This window comes from Lissotriton vulgaris, chromosome 4_1 (assembly GCF_964263255.1).
Source record: "Lissotriton vulgaris chromosome 4_1, aLisVul1.2, whole genome shotgun sequence".
Taxonomy (NCBI): domain Eukaryota; kingdom Metazoa; phylum Chordata; class Amphibia; order Caudata; family Salamandridae; genus Lissotriton; species Lissotriton vulgaris.
Genome location: NC_141691.1, coordinates 546592129 through 546606223, shown reverse-complemented (window position 1 = coordinate 546606223; position 14095 = coordinate 546592129). Strand labels below are relative to the sequence as shown.

General features: G+C 48.1%; 1 protein-coding gene and 1 non-coding gene across 2 annotated transcripts in view; one reads left to right on the top strand and one right to left on the bottom strand.

Moving 5' to 3' along the window:
* VOPP1 (VOPP1 WW domain binding protein) overlaps positions 1 to 14095 on the top strand; it is a 456859-nt gene that overhangs the window by 381080 nt on the left and 61684 nt on the right. The window contains exon 3 of the mRNA XM_086964684.1: positions 747 to 824. Within this exon, the coding sequence (XP_086820810.1) occupies positions 747 to 824 (78 nt within the window). The remainder of the gene's footprint in view (positions 1 to 746; positions 825 to 14095) is intronic.
* On the bottom strand, positions 4293 to 4397 carry LOC147722227 (U6 spliceosomal RNA). The gene has a single exon (XR_015295421.1). It is a non-coding gene; the product is annotated as a U6 spliceosomal RNA (small nuclear RNA).

The window sequence follows — 14095 nt, the reverse complement described above, 5'->3', positions numbered from 1 at the left end:
AACCGTCATTACGACTGGCTTCCGGAAGGCTCGCAGAGCCCATCTGCCAGTTGGAATATGGCTATAATCTCTCAGGCAGCTCTTTCTCTCCTATAGATTATGAAGTTCGGTTTCGGCAGCCTTTCCGTGCTGGCCTTTCCGACACGGAAAGGCTGTTTGAATTCGACTTTGGGGTCTTCAGCTGGCCCCTCTGGGTGCACCTTTGCCCCCTGTTGATCCCTGCACCCTGTGGCAGGTCCCTTGATGTGTCTTCCACGGGGTGCAGGGTTGAACTGCACCTCCTATTTTACAATAGGAGCATGCATTACTGCCGGGTTACATGCTCCCATTGTAAAATATAGGAATGTGCCTGAACAGTGTTCAGTCGCATTCTAATGAGTCTGTCGGGACCGCCGACCGGGTGCCGGTCGGTCCCATGACCGAGATGATGTCAGGCAGAGAAAAATAAATATTCAAAGACATTCATTAGGTGTATAACTCTGGAAGCAACCAATTCCAGGACGTTTGTGCTCAATGAACGCAGATTAAAGAAAGTCTCTAAGTTTTCATATCTGGGAGTAATCTTTCATAACTTTGATAACTGGGGTCAGTTTTGTGGCACAGACAAAATCTAAATCCAAACAACTACAAAGGTGGCACCAAATTATTGTGCATGTGCTTTTTTAAAGTTGCATCAAACCAACCAAAGAACACAACATGCTTGTTATACTGCATTTACACTGTTGTTATTCTCTTTTCTAATTTAGATGCCGACCATATGAAGATTGCTGTGGTTCAACGTGCTGTGTGAGATCACTTTCCATTCAGAGACTATGGTATTTTTGGTATGTATAATCTTTCCTCTCTATATATGTGTAATTTAGCATGCAAATCTGCCTACTGGAATGTGTAGTGAACCACCTTTGATGTAATACCACTTTTCTATGACCAAACATGAGCACAAGCAAAGGACATAGACGTGCCATGGTAAACTTATTATTGGCCTCTGTTTGGAAGTACAACAATGTTCTTGACTATGTTGAGCTCACTTACCATGTCTTACTGTGCACAAAACACAGGTGATTCTTTTGACTTCATCAATACGATCTAATCTGTCTTCTTCATTAAAGTTTGTACTGTATGAGCGTGTGTTATCTTCTTGAAGTCAGGCATCTTCTATAGCCCAAAACATAAATACGTGTATAGCCCTCGATCCAAAAAGGAAAGTCATTTTTAAACATTTTGCTCTGCCTTTTTGAGTTTTTGGGGATTTTGGCCAATGCTCCACCTTCATTCTAAGATCCAACAATAGTCACTTTGTTCAATACTCTACTGAGGCTGATGGGTGAGTGAGTATGTAGAATGCTATTGCCCCGGTTACTTACCGGTAATCTTCATTACTCCGAGTATAGTCTTCCTCGCCACATGAGTTACATAGTGAGCTTCAGCTCCACGACAGAACCCTCCAAAGCAAAAAGTCAGCCTCCCATGCCTCCCATCCCTTCCCAAGATGGCCGACCCATTACCACCTGACCTCTATAAGAGGCGGGCCGGCCCAACCCAACAGCCTGAAACAACCAAGCACCAACATGAAGCCGATAGCCAGACAGGGAGGGAGGGATGGGAACTCATGTGGCGAGGAAGACTATACTCGGAGTAATGAAGATTACTGGTAAGTAACCGGGGCATTACCCCCTCGTTAGTCTTCCACGCCACATGACTTACATAGTAAGCACATACCAAAGCCAAGCGGCTTCATGGAAACTCACAAGAAACCAACAGACCAGAAGGGGATGACCACGAGAGAGGGCAAACCCAACAGACCAGTACGAGTGGAAGGACCACCCAGGAGAGAGGCAACCACGAGTAGGAGAACCAACCCGGGACCGAAGACACCGGGAAGGCCGAAAAACAAACCGGACCCCAGAGACACCAAGAGTCGCCAGGAAAACTCCCCCAACCGAAGGAAGGCAGAGAAAGGCACGGGACCAGACCGCACGGAGCCAAAAGGCAACAGCAACCAGGGCCAGAACAGAAACGAGTAGGCCCGACCAACACACCAGGGCAGCCCAACAGGCAGCACAAAGCGAGAGGGGAGCAAAAGTCCAAAGAGAGGAACCGAATGAGCAGAGGGCATCCCCACCACAGCGACCCAAAAAAAAAAAAAAATCAACAGTGGAAAGAGACAACCAGTCCGCCCAACACAGCCACACCGCAAGTGCGACCACAACCCGCGAGAGAGCCGAACCAGAAAAAAATGGGAAGCGGCACCAGAGCCATCCAACAGACAGGCAAGAGCCGGAAGAATGGAAAAGGGAGCCGAAAAGAAACAGAAGGGGAACAAACCCCCGTCACACAAAGGACCCCCGGAAGGGACCGCGACTACAAGGAGAGAACCCAGGCAGGCACCAGGGAAAATGAACCCAGGAAAGAGCCGGAAACCACACCTAAGAGACCCGGAGGAGAACCAGCCGGGCAAAGGCGAAAAACTGAAAACCCACAGGCCCGCCCACGGCCAGAAGGGAGAAGAAGAGGCAGAAAGCAGCCAACCGGCCAGGAACGGAAACACCCCGCACAGGGAGAAGCAAACCGACCCAGGAAGAAACCCAAGAAGGGAGCGAGCCACCGAAGAGAGCACCCAGGCGGTCAAACAGACAGCCATCCCACAATCAGGCCCAGCCCAGCGAGACAAGGAAGAACCGACTGGCACAGGAGCGCGGCAGCAACACACCAAAGGTGAGAAGAAAAGAAGGGCAGGGCGAAGACGAGTCCGAGCCATGACAAGAAACCCAGGGAGCCACCAGAGCCAACAGGACCCGGGACCCCAAAACCAGGTGAAAGAAAACGAGGACACACCCACACCAGAAGCATAGGGCCCCGCCAGGAAATCCCACAGCACCGCCAGAAACAAAAAACAGCCCACAGGCAAAGGGACCCCAGAAAGCGCAAACCCGGGAGCCCGGACGAGAAGGCCGAAGAGCCAAAACCGGAGACCCAAAGGAAGCAGACAGGACCAGATGGACCCAGGAGACTCCCGAACCAGGCAAAAAGGAGGCCCGACCCATAAACCACCGCAGGAGAGCCGATGAGAACATGAGCACACAGGGCCAGAAAAGGCCGGAACCAAAAATGACCCAGGCAAGGCAATGCGCCAAAAGACAAAAAAGGGGGGAACCCCGCCCGCACCCCGGAGCACGAGGCAGGGGACACACCCAGCATAGCGACCAACAAGCCCCAGCAAGGCAGTGGAAAACCCCAGAGAAGCCAAGGAACGGCAAATAGAAGCCAGATGGGAAAAACGACCACAGGGAAATCCACCGACCCAGCACAGACCGGGGACCCAAGCACAGCCAGAGGAAGGCACCACCAACACACGGGTAGGAGGAACACAGCCCCCCAAAAGACAGAGCGAGTAGGGTCGGGGGAAAAAGAACCAAGGAAGGGCCAGAGGCAATGAGACCAACAGGAAGGGGAGGATCCGCAAAGGACAGACAGGGGCGTAACAAAAACACCGCCAGTCAACAAGGCCCAAACCACGACCAGAGGAAGGCCCCACCAAGGCAGACAACCCCAATCGGAAAAACCCACGAACAGGACCCGGAGAGAAAGGAACAGCGAAACCGCCAAAAGCGACCCCGCAACAAAGAGGCAGGTGCCAAAACCCCGGACCGACCAGGCAGGCACCACCCAAAGGAAGCAGAGCCACCAAAGGGCCTCGCCCCAAGGGCATCGCAAGCCCGGAAGAGAAGGATCGCAACAAAGACCCAACCCCCAGGGGGCAAGGAGAAGCACGGAGACAGCAGGAAGCCGAGAGGAAAAGGGTGCAAGAGCCGCCCGCCGAGACAGGGAGCAGGAAAAGGAGGGAGTGGCAAAGCTGCGGACCCCGACAAGACAAGGAGAGCCCTCCAGGAGCAAAGATAGCCAGCAAGAAAACACTGACGCAGCCCAGAGCCGGACAGACAGATCCCAACAGCAGGAAGCCCACAACAGACAAGCTGTAGCCCACAGCCCCCGGAAAACACCGGAGGACGACCAACAAGGAACCAACCGGGACTGACCCCACACAAAAACAGCGGGGACAGGAGTCCACAGGACAAAAGGACCACAGGCCCAAAGCCCGGAAGGTAATACAGCAAATCACGAAAATGCACCACACATGGAAACCAGGACAACAACGGCAGGAGCCAAACCCCGGCCCAGACGATGGTGGGCAACCAAAGGCACGAGACTCACCACCGAGCCAAAGCACCCCGGACCCAAGCCAAACCAAGGAAACCCGCGAAAAAGCAGAGAGAGCAACCCAACGGGAGACGCCAAACATGGAACGCCACACGAATATGCGTCGCATCCCAGCGCAGGGGCCAAGCAAATACACACCGTATAGTTCCAACAACAGCATATGCGCAGCTGAAGCGCGCACTGAGGAAAAGGGAATGCACAATGAACATGCGTGTCAACCACCGGCAAACCGGCAACCCCAGAGCCCCCAGGAGGCAGCCGAAGCGAATACGCCCCATGAGCACCCGCCGAGCATATGAACTAAACACGAGGAAGAGGGCAGAAGAGGAGCCCAGCGAGCAAAGGTGCAGGAGGAGGAGAAAACACCATCCGAAAAACAAACACCGGGGGACATGGTCACAGCACAAGCGGCACTCAAACCCAGGCCCGTGCAGCAGCAAAGCGCTAAAAAAACAGACGAACATTGCAAACAAACCCAAAGGTATACACCACACCGACCCCAGAAGGATGAAAGGCAGAGAGAACCCGCCAGGAGCAGAGCCCGTGACGGCGAGGCCGAATACAGGCCCCAGCAGTGGAAGCATCAGACCACCGAGCTACCAGCACACAGCTCCAACAGAATGCGAAAACACCCCCCAAAGGAGCCCACGCTTGCAGAAAAAGAAAAGAGAACAACACCAGGAAGGCCCAAACGCAGCGCCAAGAACCTCAAATAGTGATACAGCAGGAGCGGCAAACAACAACTCGAGGAAGAGCATCCACCACAACCGCCAGGACACAGCGCCACACCCAGACAAACAACCAGGGAACCAACGCAACCAAAGGAGGAAGCAGAGGACCCCCCCATGACACAGCACAAGCAGGAGGCGAACCCCCAGCAAACGTGAGACCAGAGTCAAAAAACACACAAGCCCAATCACATAATGCGATAACAGTGCGTGAATATGGTTCAGACGGTGCCAGAAACTTCGGAAAAGTAGCGCCACTGGCAAGATCACTGTCTGGCCAATTAGTGAGTCACGCCGAAGCAGGCAACAGGAAGAAGCGAGGCGGCCACCCAACCAGGACCCCAGGAGGAGCGCCACATCCAACAAAGGAAACCGCAAGGCACACACACACCATGCAGCAATTGGAGCCCAGAAAAAGCGACAACAGAGCGCAAACCTGCAGGAGGCCCAGGGGCCAACCCACGGCAACTCCAGGAGATTCCGAGAAAAAACGAGAGTCAGAAACCCCACCAGTGCACTCAGTGAACGAAGAGCGCATGCGCGAGAGAAAGACACCGCAAGGGGAAGAACACAACAGCGTACAGAAGCAGGAACCACAACAAGAAAAGCAGGTTCCGCGATCAGCGCCCCAAAAACAGCGTATTGGGCACCCACCGAAGACGACCTGTAGGCCGCAGCAACAGGAGAGGATCCAGCAACACCACAACCGACCACCCCATAACCAGCGGACACACGACCGCCTAACGACAACGCAAGCACACCAAAGCCCACTCCAGGAGGGATTCGGGGCACCAGGAGCAGCGGCAACATGAGGCGAGCCCAGCCAGCGCAAAGCAGCCGGGGAACGCCGAATGTGGGATCGCACGGAGGCAGCAGCCGAGGCACCCAGTGCACGTCAAGACATGCGCGGCATCCGACAAAGGAAAATGCCCACTCCGAAACACAATGGAAGCGGACTTTCAAAGACAGAAAGCGCGCCGCCAGCGCAGCAACAGCACAGCCGCGCACCAACACCCAGACACAGCAGAGAGAATGGACGCGAGCCCAGGATGAACCAGGAGCCGCCCACACAACCACCAGGTCAGAGAAGACCGAACAGGTGAGCCCGCCAGCGCAGGGCTGCCAGAGCCCACAAACACAGCCCACTAGAGCAGGGCAGAAAAGGCAAGGGGGCAGTGCGAGTTTTACCAACACCCGGACACAGCAGACATAATGGACGCGAGCCCAGGGTGAACCAGGAGCCGCCCACACAACCACCAGGTCAGAGAAGACCAAACAGGCGAGCCCGCTAGCGCAGGGCCGCCAGAGCCCACAAACACAGCCTGCTAGAGCAGGGCAGCAAAGGCAAGGGGGCAGTGTGAGGCGACAGGGCGGGGGAGAACCCAGAACAGGAGCCCGCTCGAGCAGGGCCTCTTCCCCGGGGATGTGGGACCTGCCAAAGCAGGACCCCACCCCAACTTACCTGTAAGATGCTCAGGAGAATCTGCAGCGCAGAACTAAAAAAACAGGCTGTTGGGTTGGGCCGGCCCGCCTCTTATAGAGGTCAGGTGGTAATGGGTCGGCCATCTTGGGAAGGGATGGGAGGCATGGGAGGCTGACTTTTTGCTTTGGAGGGTTCTGTCGGGGAGCTGAAGCTCACTATGTAACTCATGTGGCGAGGAAGACTAACGAGGAGGTAATGGTTTCCTATTGAGCCACAAACTGCCTGAGATTACCCTGGGCAGAGCACCTTAGCGACCCAGTTACCATAGTGCTTTGTTTCAGATGGTGCTGGGTAGGTTTGTAGCTAGACAGTTTCCAGCTTAATGAATACACTAACATAGCAGGCTCATGCTCTGTTATTTGTCCTACCATTAAACACTTAGACTACCATTTAAAATAGGATAGAAACCAATTGGGTTTGTCAATTGTTGTTTTTATGTGTTTCTTTCAATCACCAAGAAAGGAGGAAAACAAGCAGAGGACTTATCAATTTAGTACCATTAGTTGTTTTAGAATTGACCAGACCAGAGAATTGTGGTGATAAGTGGACATAAGTGGAAAAAGCAACCAGGAGTCTCTATTATCTGTGATGCAAAGTGTGTCATCCACTATCTGCAGCATGGTTGTCTCTGTGCTACAAGCTGGTATGAACCCTGATTGAAGGTCATCGAAGAGATCCTTTTTTAGAATGTGATGCTGTACAGCTCTCTAAACCAAAATGGGAAGGTTTTCATAGCGCAAAGTTATTCAGATCTTCCAGTCCAGCACTGGTTTTCTTTAGAGGGTGTTACTTGTCCTAGCTTCAAGTATTCTTATGGTGGGCCCTATGTCATAAATGGGTTTGGCAGGTACGTGCAGTAGGGGTCAACCAAAACTTTTATGTCTTTACGGAGACACCATCAGATTGGGACCACGAAGGGAGGATAGAGTTTTGTATTCATTAATCTTTAGGCCATGTTCTATATAGTGTCCTGATAAGAAGCAGAAACAGATTCTGCAGATTTTTGGGATGGGTTTTAGCAATCATAGTCCCTAGTGGAGTGTGGGTTGGTAGGGAGGTCTCAACTTTTAATTTTATTTCCCAAAAATTCTGAAAATTCATTATTCCTTTCTTTAGTGTTGGTGATCATGAGGAGATTAGAGAAATAGTTAACTGTTTAACTATTGATATTTTTTGACTGTTTTTTTTCCCTAAAGTAAATTTCAGATTTGTACACTCAGCATTTGTGGTGCATGAGTCTGAAGCTTGTCGTCAATGGCATTTGTTACCATTTGTGTTCTGAAGTTCTTAGAAACGTTTTGGTTATTTTGCGGCATATGGTGTAGCAGAGTGCTGACTTTGTCAACTTTACCTTTTTTTAATTTTTTGCAGGGCAAAGTTGTTTAATGATTTGATTGTGGCCTGTTTTTGATGAGCCACAATAGCACTTATCTCTCACCCATTACATAGGTAGAGTAGAGGTGAGGCGATATTGGTTGCTAGAAAAGAGACATTGTTGTGTTTAGTGTGTTTTACACCTATTTTCTGTCTCCTGGGTTGACTGGTGGTTATAGTTTTGGTGATACGAAGGGTAAATGGTACCCGACAATGGCCTTACAGTCCTCACCCATGGGGCCCTCGTAGCCATTAGTGAGTGTAGGTGACTGAAAGAACTGAACTCAAAGAAATGATTAATGTGATTTCATATGTGGAATGTGGATAATCGTATACCACTGAGTCATTCAAGTCTCTCTAGTGTGGGTTGAAGTTAACAAGTAGAGGTTGTTGGAGATAAACAGTTGTGGTTTGTTTTTAAAAGCTCTTTGTTTTGAATTTAGTTACAGGCACTGGAAATGTTTGGCATATCTTTTTCCAAACACTAATGAGGATGGGGTTTTTGAGTATGATGATCATGTCTAGTTTTTTCTTTGTAGTCGATGCAGAGAATAGAATATTCAGGAGGGATGAGGAGATTCAAGACAGGATGAGACATGTCATTCAGCCAGATTTTCACCATCACCCACAGATCCCCATACTCAAATCTGTTAACACGTAATACACCTTGATAAAATTAGGGCAAAAATGCACTGCATCTAGAACAGCCCACAGGAAAGGCTAGCAGACCCGATCAAAATCCTTGGCGGCGTCTATTGTGATCACGGCCAAGAATTGATCTTGCAACCTCTAAATCAATAGTCCCTATTAATGAAAGTGTTAACTCTTGTATCTGTCTCTTGGGGACAAACCCTTTCTGGTCAGGGTGTATTAATTTTGGTGCCACCTTGGTCAATCTCCTTTACAGTATACCAGTATATATTTTTAGGCCCACATTTAATAGAGATATAGGTCGATAAAAATCGGGATTTCTCGGATCCTTAGCCCATTTTAAAATTAGCACAATTATAGCCTCATTCCACGAGTTTGGGATTTTCTCCCCCTCCTTATATATAGCATTAAAAAGAGTCATCAGTTCTGGGGCTATCTCTTCTGATATCAGTTTGTAAACCTCAACCGGAACTGAATCAGGGCCTGCCGCCTTGCCATTCTTTAGTTGTTATCGTATTTCCTCCTCAGATATTGGAGAATTAATCCTATTCCTCCCTTGTGCCGTTAAGACTGGGAGGGCGATGTTACTCAGCCAGCTCTGCATCTAGTCTTTCAGACTCTGAATCAAGTTCTGAGAAGAGTGTTACCATACTTTCCTGCATTGCCTCCTCCTTGTTAGAGGTATCCCCCTCAGGAGTTATGACCAACTCTCTCATATGATTTCTCTCCCTGCCTGCCCTCACCTTCCAGGCTAGCAGAGTTCCCACTCTTTCTCTACACTCAAAATGCTTCTTGCATCCTGCCTCCCACCGTTCTCTGCTCTTTGTTTCCAATTTCAACCTATAGCTCAATCTAGCTTCGTCCAACTTTTTTGCTGTCTCCTCCTCACAGTATGCGGCCTCCTGCGCCTTCCCTTTCAAGTACCCAATCTCTTCCTCCAATTTTTTTAATTCGGCTCGCTCCACTTTATTCTTATATGATCCCTGGTTTTGCAAAATCCCTCTGGTATAGGCCTTAATGGCGTCCCAAATGACTCCAATTGGTGCTGAGTTAGCATTTGTCTGGAAGAATTCAACAGTTTTTTCCTTCGGTGTGGCAGCTACGCTTGGGTCTAATAGGATAGCTCTCTTCAGTGTCCATCTACCACATTTCATTACACTAATCTCCCGCAGTGTAATGCTAACCATATTATGATCTGTGACGTGTTCAGGAGATATGTGCACATCCTTTAGTTTCCCTGCCCACTTTTTGCCAACCAGTATATAGTCTAACCGGGTAAAAAGATGGTACTTTTTACTGTGAAAGGTATAGGCTCTTTTGCCCTTCATTATGTTTCTCCAGGCATCCATAATTTCCAACTTTATAAGCATATGCCTTGTTTTCAGTGCTTGGGCCTGCATCCCCCTCCTACTTGAGGATCTATCCAATATTGGATCTAAAATAGTGTTAAAATCTCCTCCTATAACTATAGGAGATGATTTCTCTACCAATCTTAATTGCATATCCACTAGATATTGGGGATCATACATGTTTGGGCCATAGAAACCGACACATACAAACTTGAAACCCGAGCATTTAAGCATGGCCATTACCCACCTCCCTGAACCATCAGTGCTAGAGGCCATCAAAGCAACTCCAGATCCTTTCCTAACAATTATAGCGACACCTTTCGTGAACTCTGGTTGTTTTGATGCTACATAGCTTTCTATCCAACTGTATTTAGAAAACACCCCTCTACTCTCATTTGGTGTTATATGGGTTTCCTGTATAATATAAACTTCGGCTTTTGAAGCTTCTAGGTATCCCACTAGCGTCCTTTGTCTTCTTTTTGACCTTAATCCATTTACGTTCCATGTTATGATTTTAACTTCATTATTTCCTCCTGCCATATGTTCCCCTGTATCAATGCCCCTTGTACCAGAGGATCCCTACATTTTTAAATATCAAAACAGGCCCAGATGAACTTTGTGATGTATCAAATCTGCCTAATGAGGACTTATTTTTTATTTTCTCCCACTGCACCCCACCTAGTGCACCCTCGACCCCCCTCATGAGAACCTTCCCCAGACTATCAGGCATAAAGCCTATTGAGACCGCCGGTTAGAGATATTCAATCTAAAAGAAAAAGATTTATCTTTGTGCCTCCCCATGAACAAGATCGCCTTATTCCCCAAAATAACAATTATATACCTATTTAGTGTTAAGTATAATTATGTGCCTAAGTAATGTGAACTTTTTCCCTCACTTCTTTACTATTTAAAAAAAATCTTTTTTTTTCTTTCCCCTTTCTTTCCTTTCTTCGCCCTTTCCCTTCCTTTCTCCCTTCCTTTTCGTGTTTATTATTTCTCTGACTAAACAAAAAAAAGAACAATATATATGTACATTTCCAGAATTCTTTAGGGTAACAGGCTTATCAACTCGGGGTCCCCCCTACCTTTATGGAATCTAACAATCTGTCTGCCTCCTCTACTGTCCTTATATTACTCATTTGATTATTCCACATAACTCTTAGCATGGCAGGGAATGTTAGTTGAGCATAGTTTGTTAAGTTATCCCATTCTTTTGCCCAGTTCCCACTGTTTCTGGTCGGTTGCGTGACATACATCAGATCTGATGGTGAACTGGGTATCTCGAACAACATATGGGCCATTTCTCAATGCGGCTAACAAGATAGCTTCCTTTACAGAGTAGGAAAGAAAGTTAATAAGGATTTTTCTTGGCTTGAGGCGTTGAGGATTTCTCTTAAATGGGTCTCTATGGACCCTCTGTATTTCCCGGTCCCGGTCGATGTCCGATCTATCCTTCAGTGCTGTCTCAGATAGTAATTTCACCACAAATACCTTAAGGTTAGAGCCCTCTTCTGCCTCCGGGATATTTAAAAACATCAAGTTATTCCTCCGGGAGTGATTTTCCAATCTTTCTAGGTCGTCTCTAAGAATTGCGTTCTCTCTTGCCAAAGTCTCCACTCCTTTTGTGTTGTTTGAGATTTTGTTCCTCAGACAGCTTACTTCCTCTTTAAGCTTCCCTGTTCGAGTGACAACGTTGTCTAGTTTTTGTTTCAGAGCTGAGCATGATTTCTGTATATCTGCTTGGTTTGCCTCTGGTACCTCAAACCTGCCTCTCAACTCTTTCTTCAGATCCATAAGGATGGAGGCTAATGTGGCCCCTGGATTTTCTAGCAGTGACCGTTGTGACTGTACGGTTTCCACTGATATTGGTGTACTTGGGGATTCTGACAATTCATCATCTGCTTCAATCTCAATATATCTATCCACACTAGCCTGCTCCTGCTCGCCAGGCTCCTTTTCTTGAAGAGCATTAAACCTGTTCTGTGACTTGGAACCTCGGCGTAGCAGCCCCATCTTGTATTCCTTTGTTCCCTTGCTTCTCTCCTCCAGAGTTATTTAAAAGTTTATTGGGATTAGCCAGGTCCTCCCTACTTTGACCATTATCCCCTGTTGCCATTTCTTGCGAGAGCACCTTGTAGTATGCCTTTAGGGAGGGGGTGATATTAGTTAACAAGGGAGAGATCTTCTTACCTCTTCCACTCGGGCTCTTCCCCTGATTACTCTTCACTTTCCCTAGTTTTGTGGTTTTGGTGGGGACTTTGCCTGCAGCTGTGTGCCCTTCAGCAGATATAAAACTAGATCTTTGACTTACCCCCTTAAAGGTGTCCATGACTCCTGGGGCAGGGGTGCAAAGTGTGTATCTTGAAATCCGGTCCAAACGAGAGCCCAAAGACTCTCCCTGCTTCTCACCTTCTGCCGGTGTCAAGCTCTCCTTCTCCATGGAAGGTAACACACGCCGTACCCGATCCCCCCTCCTACACCGCCCGTTGTTCTCATCCAGCTGGGGGGCCTGATTTCCTTGGGTCCGCAAAAGAGCCGTCCTCTGGTGGCTCAGATATGGCACAAATGCCGTAATGAGGCTAGTACTGCCTCTTCCTCTCTGTGCACGTGCCGCTCTGAGCCGCTGCACTGCTAGCGCTGCCTCCAGCCACATCAACGCCGGCGCATCTGACCCGCCATCACTCGGAGACACTTCCATGTAGTACCATATCGTATGCTCTTAAGTGTAAGTTTTCTTGCGGAGACCATAAGCCATATGGGGCGTAGAGGGTGTGGGGTATTCACCCCATCAAGAAATCTAGCTTCCGAATGAAAAAAACGGGAAGAGGTGCACAAATTATTATAAGTCTGAATCTCCTCCCCGGTGGTCCGTGACCGTTTACCTCACAGCCGCCATATCCCCCATTTTAGAAGCAATAGGATTTTGCCCTAATTTTATCCAGGCAGTGCAAAAGTTATATGAGCAACCCACGGCCAAAACTCTGTTGAATGGGGAGTTGACTAGGGGTTTCAAAATTAGGAGAGGGACGAGACATGGCTGCCCCCTGTCCCCCCTTCACTTTGACATATATATGGAACCACTTGCACAAAAATTAAGGATACATGATAAGATCATACCCATTCACCAGCTCCCGATACATAGCAAAATTGCATTATATGCAGACGATCTTGTAGTTTATACTTCTGATCCAACACAAACATTGTCAAGAATAGAATATCTGACTGCTGAGTTGGGTGTATTTTCTGGATATCTTGTTAATTTAGCGAAAACGGAAGTATTGTGCTGGAATATGGCCGGATGGGGTGGCAGAGTATCCTCTGAGATCAAATATCTTGGGATAACAATTGTTGAGAAGATAGATGAGATCCCCCTACACAACTTGAAGGAAGTAGACAGGAATCTAGCTCGGCGGAAGAATCCACCACTGTCCATATATGGGAGGGCTAATTTAATAAAAAAGTCTGTCTTGCCAAAATTAACCTATCTTTTTAACTGTATATCATTCAGCTTTCCCAAAGAGGAAATCAAAAAAAACACAAGGGAAGATTTCGACCTTCATTTGGGCATCCCAGGGGGTTCGGCTGTCCTGGAAAAATCTTAGAAGATGTCTTAAAAAAGGGGGGTTGGCATTACCAGACATCAGACTTTACTGTATGGCCTTTCAATGGAAGAGCTTTCGTATGTTGGTGGGAGAACCTGAAAATACTACATGGGGCCTAATATTGGGCGAAATAACTAAAGAAGTGGGAGGAGCCTTTCTCTATAAATTTGGAGCACAAAAATTCTTCAAAAAAGAAGGACTAAAGGTGATGAAAGCAGCCTCAAGTCTCTGGTTCGCAGTGAGACAGACTTTAAAGATCAGTTACTTCCCTGAGTTTGTCCCAATACGGAAATCCCCGAGGACAACGGAATGCTTGAAGGATGTTTTGAGCCTTCCTTTAAAACAGGCAAGAGTTAAAAAATGGGGAGACCTAATAACAGCAGGTGGTTTGGTCCCATGGGAAGTTTTGAACATCAAGGCAGGCGGCAGGATCTCCAGGTTCAAATACCTGCAGATTACTTCATGGGCTGTGACTGTAGGAGATTAAGTCGGTGGCAATTGGGACTTTGAAACTTTGCTACAGGATCCTGCCCAGGAACCTAAAGAAGCAGCAATATGGTATAGATATTTCTTGGAGACAGAGGAAGAGAAAATGCAAGATCTATCTGAGGTCTGGACAGGGGTGCTGCAGGAGGGCAGTGTCACCTCTTTATGGATGGACTCAGTTAAACTTTTTCATACATGGTAACT